Below are 20,516 nucleotides of genomic sequence, written 5' to 3'. Positions count from 1 at the left end.
CTGGTTACAGGTCAGAAATAAACGTTTCTGGGTTGGAGGTCACAGAGCGCCCAGCAAATGGGCAGTTTTGCAATGTCTCTGGAGTCACACCATACGTAGACACACACACACACACACACAATGGCTCCGGTCACTGTTCATGGAATTGGGAAAAGCTGACTAAGTATTTCTTGAAATTGCTTTTAGTTTTTCTGCTATTTGCCAAAGTCCTTGGGCTATCTTCCTTCGAGCTTTGCATGTAAACACTGTCTTCGAACCTTTGGGTTGTATGTGCACAAACGAATTTGCAAGAACTAATTTTTACAGAGTACCATTAAAGACTGCTGGAGACGCTGCAGTGGTATACCACCCAAAAATGTCAAAATTGCATAGGTGGATTTAAAAAAGTAACCACTGGGTATAGATGCAAGATGGGTGTTTCTAATCATTTGGTGAATAAGATAAGATAATCCTTTATTGTATATATATGAATTGAATGTATATATACCAAAATTAACATGGAGCCTTTGACAGCTATCCTGGTTGTGTACAACATGAAGGAAGTGGGGTTTCATTTCCCTGATAAAATTTCTAGATTCACACCCAATATAATTGTGATTTTTTACAATTCTACAGGTAAAAATTGTGGTACAAAATGGCATTCAGAAATTCCTGCACAACAGGACAGTTTACATTAAATATCTCGAGCTGCCTTCTGGATTTTCACATGCCCATATGCACCTTGGAAATAGTTTGTTGTTGTTTTTATTTATATATTTATTTAGTAAATTCATATTCTTCATTCAATTTCAAGTTATGTAAATTGTATTTCTCAAGTTATGTAAATGTTATGTGATTCACATACACCTACTTGCACTTTGTAATTAACTGGTTGTTTTTAAAAGTTTTTTATATCTAGATTGGTTCTGTGATTTTTATAGTATGACTGACATTTCCTCCAAGATTATTAAAGTATCTCTCTCTCTCTCTCTTTCTCTTTCCATCATTGGAAGTCTAGTCATTGAAAATGAATACATTTAAAGAGAAATCCATTATTGAATGTTTGTGTATTCAGTTGTCCATTATCCCTATGTTACACCTCGTGACATGAGTCATACCCTGGGACCTGATCAAGAAGGCAGTAGGTCCTTACTGGGTAGAACCAGAGTGTCATCTTCTGTGTTTTTGTGCTTTATTGCCCCTCAACTTGATTTTTGTTTATGTCCCAATCTGATGGACAATGTAGTCTTTTCCTGTTTGTTCAACAAAGATGTATAATTTTAGGATTTATCACACTTTAAAAGTTAATTGACTGATAAGTAATGTATTATATGGTTTTATATAGTATCAGGGGCATCATTAGACCCAATTACTGAGACATGTGCCTCACTAAAATGTTACTGCGCCCCTCTTAAATCAGTTTTACTGTTGAGTTGAGGTGCAGGACAAATTCAGTACATGTACTAAATATCTAATGATGCCCCAGCGGGTCCCCAAAAACTCGAGCAGCTAAAGCTTTTAGTCCGAGCAGGGACGAAAATTGAATTTAATAGGTGGGGGGGTGGGGGGGATGGGGAGACACGAATGGCTTGAGAACGGGGGGGGGGGGGGGGTTTGTTTACCAGCCAAACTACAACATAGAAGCATTCATTTGGCGATCGTTCGGGGGGGGACGACATTTGACAATATTTGAAGTGATTACACCATGTAACAATTTTCAAAAAAATAATTGTTCCCAGTTGTTAAGTGTGTTTTCTTGATTGTTTGTACTCTAAATGAAAAGAAAAAAGTTATTATTGCCCGTAAACATTGCTTTTGTGGTCAGCACAATGATATTTTGAAATTGATCTATTTTAAGGATATTCGCCATATTTCAAGATACGTAAGAAGCTTCTGGAATTGTGAGAACTATCAAGAAGTTTCTAGAACTGTCCAGAATTATCTAGAACTTTGTGGGACTGTACAGAATTGTAGGTAGCTGTATAACTACAGTTATATAGGGCCACTATAGCCCTTTCTGAGAGACGGAGAGACATGATCTAATTGGTTGGGATTGCATAGTAAGTGGGCAACAGCCATCACAGATAAAGGGGAATTGACCTAAATAGACAGGTGTGAATTCAATATCTATTCAGATTCTGATAACGACAGTACTCACACTTCACCCCACACCCATTACAGGAGGAGCTTAGGAAGGACCACTACCTTCAAATGTATATATTGTGTGTTACTCTGCTACCGGGTGATCAGTCTTGCTCTGCTGAATCCTCAGTACTCTTGTACTTTGATACTGCATGGAATAAAGTTTGACCATTTTTATTGAGTTTGGAGAGACATCCTTTTTCCTTACAGTACACAGCAACTTAGTCAATTTAGATGGCATCAAGAGGTTGCATACATCCAGCAGACGCATTTTGCTATGTATGTGGCCATTTTATAAAGACAAAAGTGAAAAAGTCCTCTGCTGGTGTCAAATGGTGTCATTCCTGATGGGCCTCCAAGGTGGTTTTACTAAGTATCCTTGCTTTATTTGCCTTTGGGACAGTCGGGATACTAAAGCGCACTACCACAGACGGGACTGGCCTCAGCGGACAGAGTTCACTGTGGGGAAGAACAATGTAAAGTGGGAGCCACTGGTGGACCCACGCAAGGTGCTGATGCCACCACTACACATCGTCATGCCAGTCATGGCCTGGTGGTTAGAGAACTGGTCTTGTGACCTGAGGGTCGTGGGTTCAATTCCCAGACCTGAGGCCATGACTGAGGTGCCCTTGAGCAAGGCCCTTCCTCAATTGCTCATTTGATAAAAAAGAAATGAGATAAAAATGTAAGTCGCTCTGGATAAGGGCGTCTGCCAAATGCCATAAATGTAAGTCTAGATAAGGAGTCGAGAGCTTTCAATTACCTCCAAGATCTTTCCCCTAAGCTGTCTGAAGCAAAGATCAAAGCTGGTGTCTTCATCGGACCACAAATCAAGAAGATCATAGAGTGCAGTGAATTTCCCAAGAAGCTGAATAGGAAGGAGAGAGCGGCTTGGAACAGTTTTGTCACAGAGGTTCGCGGTTTCCTAGGCAATCATAAAGATGAAAACTGTACAACTGGTTCAGACTCTGATAAAGAACTATGCTGCAATGGGCTGCAGGATGTCACTCAATATCCACATCCTTGATGCTCATCTTGATAAGCTCAAAGAGAACATGGGAGCTTATTCAGAGGAGCAGGGTGAGCGCTTCCACCAGAACATTATGAACTTTGAACGCCGTTACCAAGGACAATATAACGAGAAAATGATGGGCGACTATATTTGGGGATTGATTCGTGAAACTGATTTGCAGTATAGTCATAAATCTCGGAAAACCACACACTTCTGAACAGCAACTGGAATATAACATTAAAAAGCATTGAACAAAACTTGTTTTACATAGTGTTATGCAAAGACAAAACCACTATTTCATCTGTAGTTTTATGCCACAAAGTAAATATATTTATATTTATATATTTGTTAAAGGAAGAGCACATACGTATAATCAATCCAATTAATAAAAGTTTCTTTAGTGTTGTCTGTTCACTGTAGTCCCTGCGCGCGGGCCACCAGGTGCGCGCGGGGGGCCAGGTGCGCGCGCGCCAGCACGTCTACAAACACCGCTGAAATGCGTTTAAAATAATGAGACTCACGGTGAGAAACATGTAAAACCTGTGATTGAACATTGAGTGCTTGACCTCTATTCTGATTTTCAATATGAAAATGAATCGTTTTGTTCTGACATCGCTAATTGTCCTTGAATTTAGTCATCATTTCATTCTAACAAGTCCAAACTTGAGCTCTAAAGGAACATGTTGTAAAACAAACGGAGTGATTAGTCCAGGGGGGTGTTCCAGAAAGCGGGTTAAGTGACTAACTCAGGGTTTGTTAACTCTGAGTTCACTAAAACCCGGAGTTTCCTGTTCCAGAAAGCGGGTTAAAACAAACTCTATGTCAGTTGCTATTGCAACTTACGCTCTGAACCTAACCTGCTCGCTGGCAGGTTAACTTGGACCTGACCCAGAGTTACAAACACGTCATCATGACGTGTCCTTTCCTCGAAGATCATGTGGATATTGAAACTCAGTTTATTCGCTGAGTTCTTCGTCGGGAACGCCTTGTAAAACCCCGAATAGACATAGGCCTACTATCATTTTCGGATTATTTTTTTAATGAACGTTATCGTTTTCAGCACAATCCATTACTTACATCAATAACTTTATTATTATAATAACATTTCAAATATTACACATCGCGGATCAGCCCTAAATTCTCTCCAGATTGTTATATATCGGTCTTCGTTTTTTGCTAGTGGAAGTTTTCTTTATAGTGTAGGAGATGCGGAATCTGTCAGCAAAGCTATGTCGGTCTGTCCGAAAACTACGTCCGGCATTAAAATGACTAGTGCCCGGTTTTGTGGTGTTTCCTGGGCTTAAGCCAGTTATGGACATCAAAGAGGAATTCCACAGCATCATTGGTTTGTCTTTAATTCACACGGACAATAAAGAAATTAAGCAAAGGAGAAGCAATATATAACGAACTTCATTCCATTTACATTTTAAGGATTTCCTAGAGTGATTGGCTGTATTGATGGAACCTATGCTACCTATTTCAGCACCATTAGAACATGAAAATTCATCCATAGCATTAATGTACAGGTACTAACCTTTATCATCCTTAATGAATACTTATCTTTAATGGTAACAAAAATAACGTAGCTATTGTAACTGACCGTTCTTCCCATTAAGATCATATGTGATGCTTCCCACCTCATCACAAATGTTGAAGCCAGATGGCCAGGATCCATGTATGATTCCACACTGTACAACAAATCTGAACAGAGTAGGCCTGCGGTAGTTTTGCTAGTTGTTCACATGCAGTGTAATAATTAAATCATTGCAAACCCTAGTGTGATTATAGGACATGACGGCCTCCTTCATGAAGACAGAGGGTATCACTACCTGTCCTATAGGCCTACCTTATGACTCCCTATTCAGATCCTGCACCTGGACCACAGTCCCGCTACAATCAGGCCCACAGCAAAACCAGGGCAAGAACTTAAATGACCCTAGGAATCCTCAAGGCCAGGTTCCAGTGCCTGAAGGGGCTCAGAGTAACCCCTGATAGGGCGTGCCACATAATAATGGCATATGTGGTATTACACAACATTGCAACCATCCAGGAAGAGCGACAGCCTACCATCTCTGACATGCCCACAGACGAGGAACCTTACATGCACGTGGGTGACAACAGAGATGGTGGAGTTGTCAGAGACTCCATCTGCAATCACTGCTTTCCACATTAAATCATGCACCACCACCCACCCCACCCCACCATCCACCCTGTAACCTTTTAATATACATTACAGTCAAATTCACTGTTATGTTTCATTATTTCATTTTTCCTGTAAATAAATATATTTTATATTTTAAGAATAAGATATAGTTATGTACAGCCATACCTTTGTACAATATTCTTATACTTCATTTTTATCTGATGCCATGTGTGTTTCACACCACTCAGATTAGACCTGGAATTAGTAAGTGTTCAATAAAAAAATATTTAAAAACTTAATACAGTATTATAAAGTTGGAGAAAATAATAATATAATTGCACCCTTCTGCTAAATATAAAAATATCATTTTCACTCACGCATTAACTCTGTTGGCAATTATTTGACATGCTGACTGCCTTTCTCTAGCAGCTACCGCAGTATTACATTTACGTTTAATAATATCTAAATATTCTGCATACGCAGTCATTAATACTTTAAGCTACAGTGGTGTGAAATACGATGCTCGGCTGATTTTCGCGTTTAAGTCCATGATAAATCCTATTTATCTGCGTTCCATTAAGAATGCCTTTTATAGTTACGCGTGAACACGCTTCTGTCTGGGTCAACCTACTCAGAGTTGAGCGACCCTGATTACTTTAACTCCGATCCGCCGTTTTGGAACCGAAAACTCTGAGTATGTCAGATCGGGGTAAGACAACTCAGAGTTCAGGGTTAAGTTTAGAGTTTGTTAACCCCGCTTTCTGGAATACCCCCCAGTTCTCCAGCTTTAGAAAACACACTACAATCTTGCTCGGATCTTCCGTGCAAGGGTTTGATTGCACAATGAAAGCCAAAATCTTTGACATGCTTCACATTCTCCATCGTGCTGAGCTCAGCTAAGCTGAAACTGAAACGAGTCTGAAAGGTTTTGTCCAGTGAAGCATACAAGACATGTTTCGAACTGGAAAGTTTTACTCTGGTTAACGTTTAATTAAGGGCAGGAAGTCTTTGTGTATTACTTCTGATCCACAACCTGACTAATCTTACAACATAAACGAGGCGTTGAGCAACCAAAGAAGGGCGCTGATTTCACACTCAGCATATGAATATTATAATGTCAGCGGTTCTTCAGAGGCCCATTGTTAATGCAATGATGAAAGATACGTTGGACAGGCTGCTGTAGATGATGAACACAAAATCTTTAATCAGGCCCTTTGGTGTCCACCGAAATCGTTAATCGTACAGGTACATTCCTTCATTATCTCATAGCTCACCAATCACCTTTTGACGCGATTAACATTTTAAATTCTTTAGATTGTTGAGATATATATATATATTTTTTTTATTAAATCACACTTCACAGAGGTAAGTATACAACGAACAGTATACAAAAACATAACATACAAATGAGCCAGACGAGCCAGGGGTTATCTACATTAAACAAACAGGTTATAAGTGGAACATACATTCAAAGTTCTGATAGCCTTCTTGTTTGTTGAATCAAATTGTTGATATTACTTCATTAAACTATATTCTATAAACTATTTCTGAATGTTGATCTACGGTTTTGTGTTTTCATTCATTGCGTTTAGTTACGTAAAATACTTTAAAATACTTTATGTATTTTTTCATTCATTAATGAACGTCTACATCTAGTGCAGAAGTTTATAGGAACATTGAGGCTGCACGCGCTGCACGTGCGGAGAGCGCGAGCTACGTTTAAAATTCAAAGCGGCTCGCGCGGCGGAGCCGTTGAGCGGTGACGGTTATCTGAGGTAAGAACCCTTCATGTGCCCCGTTCTCTCACACACACACACACACACACACACACACGAGTGTTTGAGCACCGCATTAATGTGCGATTATAATAAATAACGAACATAATAAACACTCGCGTCGCCTCAGTTGGGTCCTTTAGTTACTCGGTTAACGTGATGGACGAGGCCGTTGAACACGTTAGCTACCGTAGCTAATAACTTATTTTAATGTCGGTTACGGCTCTCTGGTTATAATAATCATAATTATCGTATATGTTAAATAAACCCTTTCTCAACAGGATGGTGTGAGATAATATAACCAAACGGATTTAGTCACATGTATGTGTGTTCCAGCAGGCCGCTGCTAATGTAAACAGTGCGCTGAGGTAAATAACGCTAGCTAGCCTGTTAGCTACAGCTTTATGTTCGTGTTGTCTCGGGACTATTGAGACGTTATTCGTGTGTTTAACTTCTTTAACTGGCGCTCGTTGTGTTTTCAAACACGACTTTATGTTAGCTGTGAAGCTAACTGGGCTCACTAGACCCCAAACGCTGCGGCTGTAAGGCTAGCTAGCTGCTGCTGCTGCTACGGCTGATGTTGGACGGCGCTTTCGCCTCGGTTATCATCTCGCCTGCTGTGTACACCAGCACAACCACCTCGCTGTTGTAATTACACTTAAACGTAGAGCGGACGTGTTCTTTAACGTGATCTAGTTTAGTGAGCGCTGTTGGAGTAAGATCAGCTTGTTCAGATGAGCTAGCTTAGCTCAGCTTAGCTACTTATTACTGCGCAATAATCAATGATCAATAGCGTAACTTTGGTAAATAATGTTGATAATGATAATACTAATGTATACTGGGATACATAACTACAGTAATATCCCGATCAGCAGGGATCAACACTAGCTCGCATAGCTAGCCATCTAATATTGTGTTGTACATGACTCAAGCTATATTGCTTTAGAGACGTTTTAATTAATGGTCGTGAGATCCGTGGATGTGTTGGGTGGTCAGCGGTGATCCTGGTGTGTGTCACCTGTCCTCCGACACCTGCTCAAACACACCAGCCCGCCTGGCCCGTGTCCCTCACGGCCCGTACACACACAGTGCGATCTCCTGGTTGGGGAGCCGGGACATGTCCGGACATGTCTCATGACTCAGCTGAGCCCAGCACGGTGTGTGTGGCTCCTTCACCACTAGGTGACTCAGACTCGGTCATGTTCCTACATGTCAGATGTTCACCAGACGCCCAGTATCACCACCATGCCTGCTGCTAGCCCTGACATGTCTCCTCAGGACTATATAAACCCTCACCGGCGTCCAACACGCTCCCACTCCTCACTTTACCCAGCTGGAGCACTTTATGTACAGATGAAGACTGTATAGATGTTTATGTAGCATATAAGGTTTATCTCTATTTATTTAGGTAAGTTAAACTTTGTTTGACGTTTTGTCTTTAACGTGGTCACTTCTATTGTCGTCTAAACTGTTTTCTATTTGTAACTCTCAGATAGTCAGTATGGCGACAGATAATTGTTTAAGCAGTTCCCAGATAAACAAGATCGACAATGAGAAATTGGTTAGTAACAGCACCTTTAATATCACCTTTTTTACACAGTACTCTTAGTATGATGTTGATCTCAGGGGTCATTTTTTCCTGTTCAGGTAAGACCCAAAGTGCAGCTGCAGACCCTGCTAAGAGATGCAGGTGCAGATAAAGATGTTTTCACCATGAAGGAGGTAAGAAGGGCGAATTTGACAAGTTGTGCGTGTCCTTTCACATTGTGTGAGCCTGGACACTGCACAAACTGTCCTTGATCTACTCATTCAGTGTTTATTTAAAATAGAGAATTGCTGCTCACTGTCTAATAATCATCTTAATGTATGGAACAGTGAACCATCATTCTGTATGCAATATTTATTTGGTATAATTTCATTTGGAGAAATGTAGCTTATATTTTAAAAAACGGTACTAGCTAGAGCTTCAAGAGAATGTGTGGTGCAGTGTTTGCTTTGATTGCAAATCTTTGCCACTTTCGGGTTAAAATAATCCTGAACTCTCAAGTTTAGTTTGATGTCCCTCAGACTAGTTTGTTTGTTTGTATCAGATGCAGACCTCTAGATTGTATAGGTGTGTCCTTGCTGTTTGAATCAGTATATCGAGTTCTGCAATCTCGATTGCATTAGTTAATCTTAATGTGAATTCCAGAACATTGTGATTGATTATATGAATATCACATAACTATAGTCTAGTATTACATGTTATGTTAAATATATTTAAAGAAATTCTTGAGAAGCCCGTGTTACGATTCATTGACTGTGGTGTCTCTGTGGTTTACTGGAATATATTAGTCATGTTAACCACTGCGTTCCTGTGTGATGGTAAAGAATTCAAATAATCACTTTTTCCTTACACCTTTAACATGGTTGTAAGAGATTCATACTATATTATTCTGTTCTGTCTGGCTTTTGAAGCACACTTAAAATTACTATACTTGATATACTCAAGAGTAATGTCAGTTTTCCTGTATTGCTGACTAATCCAGTATTAGTCATTCAGACTGATAAACTTGTTTAGTCTGAGCTAGGCCACTCATTACGCATTTTTGTGTGGAATGTGTCCATAACTATCCTGCCTTGAAGGGTTGTACTGGTTACTATAGCACATAGCTAAGAGGTTTTGAATGAGGGGGGTGTACAGTGGCTGACTGACCTTAATAGTTTAATAATCCCTCATTTCTCTAATCAACATTTCTCTGTAAGGACATTACTTACTATTGTATTCCTAATCATATCGTGCATGGTTTGGTGTTTTTTAGGTCATGTTTTACCTTGGGAAGTACATAATGAGCAAAGAGTTGTATGACAAACAGCAGCAGCACATTGTGCATTGTGGGAGCGATGCCCTCGGTGCTGTTCTTGGCGTGGCCAGCTTCTCCGTCAAAGAGCCGCGGTGCGTATCTCCTCCATACCTGCCGTAGAACTGGGGCCCTTTACTCTGCTCATTCCTCCTGAGACTGTAGGGGGAGGCTAATGAAGTCATGGCTTACGTGCTCATTTATTCATTCATTTGTATGCTTGACAATTTGAGTCCACTGTTACGTGCATTTAGCTTCTTTTTGATGAGCAACATTTGGCTGCAGTGTTGCCTGTTGATAGAAATTAAATGGTGATCTGAAAGTACAGGCTTTTAATTTTTGTTCTTTGGCTTTTCAGAGCTTTGTTTGCGATGATTTCCAAAAACCTCATAGCAGTAAAAGACCCAGGTACAATTACTGTATATTCTTTTGTTAATAATTGTAGTCTTAAGTCTGTTAAGTGACAAATATTGGAGACTAAAATACTAAAAATGTCTCACTGTCCTCTTTTAGATTCTCAGACCAGCTTAACAGAACTGAGTAGTCAACGTGAACCTGACCCAAAGGTAAATCCACCACTTCTGTACACAGACTGAGACGCCGTCATACACTATTGGATTGAAAAGAACTACAGTGTCAAGCGTCCTTCGTATTGACAATACAAACCAGCACACTGAGAGGCATCAGAAGCTTACATGCTCATGTTGGATTATTCTCATCTCTTTCTTTGCTTTCAAATACGACTCTCTCATAGTATTTGCACGTTCTTCGTCCTTTAGATGCTCTTGGTCCTTGTTCATGTTATGTAGGGTAGTTTTAACATGCAGGCCTGTATCATGACGCAGTGGATCTGTATCTCTGTCCTGGTCTTGTAGGAACCAAACTCAGACTCATCTACCTCAGCGGACGGGGCACAGCAGCGCAGGAGACGGAGAAGCAGTGACTCTGGTGAGTGTGCACCACACACAGTGACTCTGGTGAGTGTGCATCACACACACAGTGACACTGGTGAGTGTGCATCACACACACAGTGACTCTGGTGAGTGTGCATCACACACACAGTGACTCTGGTGAGTTTGCATCACACACAGTGACACTGGTGAGTGTGCACCACACACACAGTGGGGGAGAACCTGCTAGATACACTGACCTTAGCAGCACTCATTTAAAACATTGGTTGTTCAGACTGCGATTCCCAGTCAACATGGTCAAAGGTAAACAAGGCAGGCCAAAACAAAGACAGTGGAACAATAGAATAAATAAGCTTCACATATCTATGGTTCAACTATTCTGATGAGTGTTGGACACTTTAACATGGGGACGAGTAGCATGGACAGCTGTTTAGGTTTGAGTAACTTGGAAAAGTACTAACACGTAAGTAATTATGTAAAAAAAAAAAACAAACAGCAGAGAAAACTAGAACGTTGTGTACTTTTTTATTTATTAGAAAATGCTTCTACAGAATTGACAGTCTGTTCTCCACTGGTATTGCCACCCTGGTCCAATGCCCCTAGCTCTCATACACAAAAATGCAGCTTAAATGGCCCTAAGAACCTGGGAGAGGAAACTCTACTGTAAAGAAAGCAGAATAAACCAGTATGTTCTTAGTTCGGCATGGCTAATTTTTATTCCTGTGAACATGAGCCTTGCCGTTGGTGTGAGAGTGGTGAGCATGTGTGGGTAACGTGTTGCCACTAATGACTGCTCTCTTTATCTGAGTCTATCTGAGCCCCCAGCTGCCCATTAGCAAAGCACACGCAGTTCTGGAGGCAGTGCAGAATGTGCTCAGATGACTGTCTTTACTGGCTCAATTTGAAGCTTTCATCCTCCACACAAAGACGGGCTGTTTCACCAAGCAGCAGTTAGGAATCTAGTGCACCATTTGTAAACTAGGTTAATTCTACAAGCACTTGTGGTGTAACCAGTGTACACTGCTATAGCTTCTAGATATTGGATGGCTCAGTCAACTAACTGATGTTTGTGTAGTTTGTCTCTAAAGTCTTGATATGAAGACCTGCTCTAGAATAAGGACTGAAGTCAGTGGACTATGCCCTGAAGGGCTGGAGCAATTTTTGTGTGTTCGATGTTGAGAACTGTTTACTTGTGTGTTTTCTCCAGCAAATTTCTCAGTTGATGAGGAGTCCGGTGAGCCCAGGAAGAGACACAAGTCAGACAGCTTCTCCCTGACGTTTGACGACAGCCTGTCCTGGTGTGTGATCGGAGGCCTGCGTCGAGAGAGAGGGAGCAGCGCGTCTTCAGTAACGCAGAGTAATTCGGTTAGTACGCACCCGTGTGTGTGTGCACACAGCCTCCCTGTGTGAAGACTGTTACTGTGCCATGAAAACAGAACTTGAGGCATGCATGAAAATGGTGTTTCATTCTTAATCACGGTTTCATATTCTGCTTCATTTATGCATTTCCTTGTCTGACTGGTATAACCTCTTCCACCCCACAGGATGTAGGTATATCTCACAGTGAAGAGAGTGAAGACTCTGACTCTGATAACTTCAGTGTGGAGTTTGAGGTGGAGTCCATTGACTCGGATGCCTACAGTGAGAATGATGAGGACTCTGTTCCTGGAGAAGACGAGGTGATACTTTTTTCCTGTGATATTGTTCTGTAGAGCAGAGCTGCTCATGGTTGGAGAACCACACAACTGCTTCATCCAAGCTGTATAAAATGTCACTTTTAAATCCTGAAGTGTGAATGCTTGTGGTTGCTTAGGTGAATTGTGGTTAATGAGTATGTGGCAAACTGGTCCCTCTTGTGGACACTGATGGGAAGTTCAGACAATGACTTGTGCTTTATACAGTATTCATTTCCAATTCCACTAAATGCCACAAGTTATGAAATCTCCAGTTACTTTTTAGGTCTTGTGGTGCTCCTTATTTCTTTAATCAATGTAGTCTTTCTTCACAGGTTTATGAGGTTACAATATTTGCAGAGGATGAAGACTCCTTTGATGAAGATCCTGAGATCACAGAGGCAGTATGTTTCACTAATGTCTTTAGCTCAGCCAGTGATGTGTGTTTATAAAAATCACAACTTCTCAAGTTTTGGTCGAAATAACATATTGGTCAAAATAATTAATTACATACAAATAATAAATTTATAATGTGTGCGTGTGTTTTAGATATTTGTATATGTAGAAGTTTAAAAGGATAGAGTAATTGACATGAAATGTAACATCAAACTGCATTTGTTTTTACCCTATTATTACCCTAGGTGTTTTTATATATATATATATATATATATATATATATATATATATATATATATATATATATATATATATATATATATATATATATATATATATATATATATATATATATATGTGTGTGTGTGTGTGTGTGTGTGTGTGTGTGTGTATAATAATATAATTGTGCGTTTTTCCCAGGACTACTGGAAATGCTCCAAGTGTGAGGAGCTAAACCCTCCTCTTCCTCGCCACTGCAAAAGCTGCTGGACGGTACAGTCTGGCTGGCTGCCAGACGTTCACTCTTCCCTGGAGATCCCCAGCAGTGATAACCAGACCGGCGCCGCCTACAGCACCTCCCTCCTTCCGCAGCTCGGTACTGACCCGGCCACAGCCTCTGATCCCAAAGTGCCACCGTCTAAGGCGTTGGCCCCAGTCCTCGAGCCTGATGAAGGCCTGGATGTCCCTGATGGTAAGTGTTCACGCTCCCAGGCCCCCAGCAGAGATGACTCTGTGGTAGCTGCTGCCACCACCTCCACCTCAGATTCTCAGGGCTCAGCCTTCTCCTCCTCCCAACCCTCCACCTCCTCGTTTGGGGGCAGCAGCCTGGAGGAGACCCCTGAGCTGGAGCGTTTCAACAGCCTGGAGGCTTGTCTGCCTGCGACCTGCTTGGAACCGTGTGTGATCTGCCAGAGCAGGCCCAAGAACGGCTGCATCGTGCACGGGCGCACGGGTCACCTCATGGCCTGCTACACGTGTGCAAAGAAGCTTAAGAATCGTAACAAACTGTGTCCTGTCTGCAGAGAGCCTATTCAATCAGTCGTCCTGACCTACGTGAGCTGAGATATGTGAATATTTTAAAAAAGAGGAAGAAGGAACTGCTGTGTTACCTCACCTTTCAACCCACCCCCTTCTAACCTCAGAAATGAAAAACAAAAACACGCATAGAATAAATTTGTGCACTAAATTACCTGAAATACTTGTTCAGTGGATATTTACACACATACGCATGTGCACACACACACGTGTAAGTCCATATGCAACAGATCTGGAGTGGGTCCAGTACATACCAGATAAACTTTTTCAATATATAATTTCTCAGAAATATTCAGATTTAATTAGTTTACTCTGGAAAAAAGTTTCAAAAGTGAAAATCCACTCAACTATTGCTGTAACACTATTTTATTTGAGCCATCAAAATTAAAGGTGTAATAAGATGATGGCAAGTTGCAATATTATATAATTTCTCACTCCAAGGATGCTAAGAGCTAGTGATTATATAATGGCCCATTTGACCACACAAGGTCCTTAACCACTTGTGTAACTCGTTCTGTTATATGCCCATCACTGCATGTGCATATCTCAAATGTACCAATGAATTGAATTCCCCCACCAGCAGGTTTACCTTGCATGTACAGTTTAAATCCAGATATGCCTTTATTTTAACACATGCCTCTGCTGTGCTTTTGAGGTGGTCTGTCAGTACACAACTTAAGATCCTGATTATTTCCTATAGCCAGATTCACAACCTGTCTGGCTGCTGTTGCCTTAACATGATCACTTGACCTGAGTGATTTGGCCCATGACTGCTGAAGAGACTTGGGTCCCCCATATGTGGATTTGGGGAGAGAAGTAAACTCCATGTAAATAAGAAACCAGTAGAATTCATGTGGCGTCTGTTCATCTCAAGCACCTTTACAAATGTGCCCATGACACTTTAAAATGAGCTACCACCCTTTACAGGGTGGTCAACTATCAGGTCTCAGCAATGCATAAAAGAGGAAGTTAATGGAAGCATTTCTGCTTCCTGCTTGACCTATGACATTGACTGATCAAATACAAAAATCTATGAACATATCAGCTCAAATGTAAATATTAATGTTATATAAAAATGTTAATATTAGTTATATAATGTGCCTGAAATGCGTTAACATATACATGCCCACATACAGATCTGGAACGCATACTTACCAAGTGGAGGTTGATGGCTGGTCATTCTGTTCTGTTACCCTCTTCCTCCTCATTGTCTTCCCTATCGTTCAACGGGCTGGCTACGGAGTCCTCTTCATCAAAGTCCAGGCCCACATGCTCTTCACTGCAATTATTCTCTGCCATAAGCATACCATCATCAGCAATAGGCTGCCGCAGACTGGTGTTCTGACTTTTCCCTCCATTCATAAAAAAAATAATAAAGATAGTAAAAGTACATGTTGGTAACCTTATTCCTATTTATATTACGGCCACCTATTGAATTGTTTCAAAAAGTTAAAAGTTCTTATGATAGCTAGGTAAGCTAACTAGCTACACACTGGCCATTGTAGCTAACTTAGCTACATGTCCAGATTGGAATTGTTGGATGAAACGCCCCGATTAGATTTTTATTGAGTTCAACTAAAAAATAGCTAGTTTTTTTTTCTTGAGTAATTGCCCATCGATTTTGGAAGTTATTCATAGCTAGGCTAACTAGCTAATTACAAATTAGATTTTTTTCTGTATCGCGTCATATCTTGAAAAATAATGGTGCTGACAATTTACACGACTGTCAGGTTTATAGTGTGGAAATCAATGCATCATAGTAATAAACGTTTGAAAATATTTTGCCTCAGTTGAGTGAATTGTTCCTCTGATTATATAAAAGCTTACAAGTAATTACTTTTTTTAACCACCCTTTTTCTTCAGTTGCAGCGAAATGGGTGATATTTTTTGCCAACCCCAGATTTACAATTGGTGATTAAGCGGCTGATTTTAATATTGAAATTTGTTTTCTGAACTAGGATGGGCTGACAGGAAGGGCTTTAAGGGAAAGATGAAGTTATTTGTTGTAGTACTTTCAAAAAGTATTCAGCAAGTATTATATCTTTAGTTTAAGTGTAAATAATTGATTTATTTTTAGAAATTAATGTTTATTTATTTATAAATAAAATTCTTATTTGAATTTTGTTATTTATGATCTTTTGACATGCATGGCTGGTTTTCTTTCATGATAAAGCAAAAGGGTGTCTCTGAGGGTAAGATTGCTGTAGTGCTCTATAAAAACATTTGTGTGGAAATAATTTGTAATTGTGCTTTGATGTTCTCTTAACTTAAAGTACACTCCTATGGAACCTCGTTTAGTTGTTAATTTATACTAGATAATCATACTTTATTAATTATTTTTCTAAATATGAAATGTTTGTACTTGTTTTTCTTTTGTTCTAGAGGGTTTCCACTATGTTATTTTGTAGAGAATGATACTTAATCCTCATTGCTTAATTTCATGATTGTTATAAGTGTGATTAAAAAAAATGTTTCCAATTTTGTTTGAGGTTAATTTTTTGCTCCACTGCTCTCAGCAATTGTCTGCAAGAAAAATCAGTATTTAAAACATTCACTTACCAAAGTGTTATACAAAGTGGCATGTATAACAAGTTACATATAATAGCTATACACAATTCATCATCATAGAAATATACACATCACAGACAAATGTTCACACGAATTTCCTGCAATGTATTCAATAACTTCCTCAAACTAGTGTCTAAAATGCCTTAAGCTTTAATTACAAATATGGACATTGTTGAAGCATGTCAGGTTTGCAGGCAAACTGTTCCAGAGCCTTGGCTCTGTGATGACACGAAGATGTGATCACCTTACTGCTTTAGCTGGGACTGAACAACAGCTGCAGCTGTGAGCAGGACATGAAGGATTTAGAAGCAGTGTACACATAGCATGTCTGTGTTATAAGGGGAAGCCAGACCATTAAAAAGAAACTTTACCTAAAAAAAAAAATGAAATCTAATATTGCATTCTAAATTCAACTGGAAGTAAAGCAAGCTATGTTTGAAACTGCTGCATTGAAAGTTCAACTGGAGTTAATGTTTACTCTGTTAGAGTGAAGATGACCATTAAGGAAGTGCCATATGTGCTGTGTAAGAAAGCTACTTTGGATCCCTGTCCTTTAAAGAAATATCAACAATACACAACTCCTAGTGCACACACATCTTGGGCCTTTTGACTCAATTCAGTGTTTTTTACTTTTGCCTGTTGCATATCTTTTCACGTTATGAGGTGTTGTCTATAACAGAGGTCTCTATAATAGGAATGGACTGTGGATCTCACGTTATGAGGTGTTATCTGTAACAGAGGTCTATAATAGGAATGGACTGTGGATCTCACGTTATGAGGTGTTGTCTATAACAGAGGTCTCTATAATAGGAATGGACTGGATCTCACATTATGAGGTGTTGTCTGTAACAGAGGTCTCTAATAGGAATGGACTGTGGATCTCACGTTATGAGGTGTTGTCTATAACAGAGGTCTCTAATAGGAATGGACTGTGGATCTCACGTTATGAGGTGTTGTCTATAACAGAGGTCTCTATAATAGGAATGGACTGTGGATCTCACGTTATGAGGTGTTGTCTATAACAGAGGTCTCTATAATAGGAATGGACTGGATCTCACGTTATGAGGTGTTGTCTGTAACAGAGGTCTCTAATAGGAATGGACTGTGGATCTCACGTTATGAGGTGTTGTCTGTAACAGAGGTCTCTAATAGGAATGGACTGTGGATCTCACGTTATGAGGTGTTGTCTGTAACAGAGGTCTCTAATAGGAATGGACTGTGGATCTCACGTTATGAGGTGTTGTCTGTAACAGAGGTCTCTAATAGGAATGGACTGTGGATCTCATGTTATGAGGTGTTGTCTATAACAGAGGTCTCTATAATAGGAATGGACTGTGGATCTCACGTTATGAGGTGTTGTCTATAACAGAGGTCTCTAATAGGAATGGACTGTGGATCTCACGTTATGAGGTGTTGTCTATAACAGAGGTCTCTATAATAGGAATGGACTGTGGATCTCACGTTATGAGGTGTTGTCTATAACAGAGGTCTCTATAATAGGAATGGACTGGATCTCACATTATGAGGTGTTGTCTGTAACAGAGGTCTCTAATAGGAATGGACTGTGGATCTCACGTTATGAGGTGTTGTCTATAACAGAGGTCTCTAATAGGAATGGACTGTGGATCTCACGTTATGAGGTGTTGTCTATAACAGAGGTCTCTATAATAGGAATGGACTGTGGATCTCACGTTATGAGGTGTTGTCTATAACAGAGGTCTCTATAATAGGAATGGACTGGATCTCACGTTATGAGGTGTTGTCTGTAACAGAGGTCTCTAATAGGAATGGACTGTGGATCTCACGTTATGAGGTGTTGTCTGTAACAGAGGTCTCTAATAGGAATGGACTGTGGATCTCACGTTATGAGGTGTTGTCTATAACAGAGGTCTCTATAATAGGAATGGACTGTGGATCTCACGTTATGAGGTGTTGTCTGTAACAGAGGTCTCTATAATAGGAATGGACTGTGGATCTCACGTTATGAGGTGTTGTCTATAACAGAGGTCTCTATAATAGGAATGGACTGGATCTCACGTTATGAGGTGTTGTCTGTAACAGAGGTCTCTAATAGGAATGGACTGTGGATCTCACGTTATGAGGTGTTGTCTATAACAGAGGTCTCTAATAGGAATGGACTGTGGATCTCACGTTATGAGGTGTTGTCTATAACAGAGGTCTCTATAATAGGAATGGACTGTGGATCTCACGTTATGAGGTGTTGTCTATAACAGAGGTCTCTATAATAGGAATGGACTGTGGATCTCAGCTGGTGGCAACCTTTCATTTTTTGTTTGCTTTGCTCACAGCGGTTACCAAGACCACGTTCTAGTTACCAGACTCTCCTTTATTCAGACACAGGAAACATGTTCCAGCCTGTTTTATGTTTACAGTATTCCTGATGGCAACCTGGCATACACACATAAAGGTGTCCACTCAGTTGAGAACATTCAAAATTACCATCCATATGTTTGTAAGCACGATGAGTGTCCCAGTTCTGGACTTAAGAGTGTCCCTGGCTCAGAGGTTTAGTGTTGGGGTGGGGAAACAGCTGCTTCTGGTGTGTCACTAAAGGCATACAAACTGAATGTACAAAAACCGTAGATATCTAAATAATTCTACTCATGCCTTGTCCAAAAACCCCAAGCTTCCAAAACGTAAAGGAGCTGTAAGAAAAAAGTTCCAATATCTTTGAGATGTGGAGGTGGATGTGTGCTTCAATCTCCTCAGGCCAGAGTTTACTGCAAATATTAAATGATGTGTAGATCTAGTTTTCTGTGAAGGCCATGGACTGTATTAGGCTTCATCCTGGTGCTCATGAAATCATAGTGTGTGTTGGCTAGTGCTGTGTATAGGCTAGCTGTCATCCTAGAATCTAATTCTAGGAATGAGGAAAACACTATTTGCACCAGTTTTTTCCACAACATGAGCTGTTTTCCTGGAATCACTTACAGGCCTCGTATATACTCCTCAGTCATCTGAAATATATACGGCACTTCCTGTATGTGGTTAAATTCCATATTACTGAAATACACTTAAATGTTATGATGCACACATATGATAGTTTATGATATGATGTTGAGTAACCAAGCTAATGTTGTCAGTGGGGGTCTAGCATGCAGGGCAGTGAAACTCCAGGACCAGGACTGAATATTGCTGGACTATACAAACAGTATATTTGACCTGTAGTATCTAACCAACCATCTCACAAGATTTGCCTCTAATCTAAATGGAATAGACCTTGTTCAGCTAATCTTCTGAAGGTAGTAATTATATTGGAAAATGGATCTCCAGGAGCAAAGCTTATGTCATCTGCTATAGACTAACACTGGATATGATAATAAACAGATAATAGACTGGGAGGGAGAAAACATTTATTTTCAATTTGTTCTCCAGTAGGCAACAATTATTATTCTATTTTGTAAAAAATAATTGATATAATAGTAATTATAGCAATAGTCCTTAACAGTGCCCTGTGCATATAAAAGTGAGAAATTACGAAGTCTGAGCAGATTATTTTTCCTTCTGTCATTGCATAGTATCTTCTCATGTTTATCTCTTTTTCTCTTTATTACTCAGCCAACGTAGTATGTATTTTATTGGTAGTGAACTTGATCCTGTTTATTATTATAGTTGCAGTATTTATAGTTCTATATCTAGGCTGAGCAGTTCCTTCAGTGTGGATGTTGGGCCTCAGGTAGGGGACTACATCGGCATGTCCGCTGGTAGCATTGGCACATCCATTCACAGCACACCAGCACATTTTTAGGTGCTCTTATGGAATTGTATTTGTATAAGCACGTAACCAATATACAAAATGCAGGTTAAATATGTAAACATCAAATCAAGCCAGTGATTAGCATGTATCTCCAGCAGGCTTATCTATAGCAGCATAACTAAAGGGAGGGGCCTGGAGGTGACCACAGGCATGAGGGCTCACTGAGACATTGCTTTACACCCAAATCATTATCACAACTAGAGTGAACATGTGGCATGGCTAGATGATAGCATCAACATCTCAGATTACCAGAAGACTCAATGA

At 40.1% G+C, this 20,516-nt stretch overlaps 1 protein-coding gene across 5 annotated transcripts; it reads left to right on the top strand.

Moving 5' to 3' along the window:
• Positions 1-6,946: 6,946 nt before the first annotated feature.
• mdm2 (MDM2 proto-oncogene) lies at positions 6,947-16,384 on the top strand. Of its 5 annotated transcripts, XM_076992927.1 has the most exons (12): positions 6,947-7,051; positions 8,548-8,612; positions 8,699-8,773; positions 9,853-9,986; positions 10,250-10,299; positions 10,405-10,457; positions 10,767-10,839; positions 12,010-12,167; positions 12,347-12,481; positions 12,811-12,879; positions 13,292-13,562; positions 15,043-16,384. In XM_076992927.1, the coding sequence occupies exons 2-12, from the start codon at positions 8,553-8,555 to the stop codon at positions 15,249-15,251; spliced, it is 1,287 nt and encodes a 428-aa protein (XP_076849042.1). In that variant the 5' UTR covers positions 6,947-7,051; positions 8,548-8,552; the 3' UTR covers positions 15,252-16,384. The 5 variants fall into 5 exon arrangements, with proteins under 5 accessions (XP_076849042.1, XP_076849038.1, XP_076849040.1 ...); XM_076992923.1 differs by having other exon boundaries at positions 6,949-7,051; positions 13,292-15,185; XM_076992925.1 differs by having other exon boundaries at positions 6,967-7,051; positions 8,544-8,612; positions 13,292-15,185.
• The last annotated feature ends 4,132 nt before the right edge of the window (positions 16,385-20,516 follow it).

Source organism: Brachyhypopomus gauderio, unplaced genomic scaffold, assembly GCF_052324685.1.
Source record: "Brachyhypopomus gauderio isolate BG-103 unplaced genomic scaffold, BGAUD_0.2 sc100, whole genome shotgun sequence".
NCBI classification, from domain to species: Eukaryota; Metazoa; Chordata; class Actinopteri; order Gymnotiformes; family Hypopomidae; genus Brachyhypopomus; species Brachyhypopomus gauderio.
The sequence above is the reverse complement of the archived record's forward strand: the minus strand, read 5'-3'. Positions and strand labels throughout refer to the sequence as shown.

Bases quoted from the DNA above. Each gene is read 5' to 3' on its own strand.
- mdm2 (XM_076992923.1), top strand. From the start codon at position 8,553: ATGGCGACAGATAATTGTTTAAGCAGTTCCCAGATAAACAAGATCGAC. The intron at 8,613-8,698 runs GTTAGTAACAGC...TTTCCTGTTCAG, and splicing joins AGATCGACAATGAGAAATTG to GTAAGACCCAAAGTGCAGCT. The intron at 12,168-12,346 runs GTTAGTACGCAC...TCCACCCCACAG, and splicing joins CAGTAACGCAGAGTAATTCG to GATGTAGGTATATCTCACAG.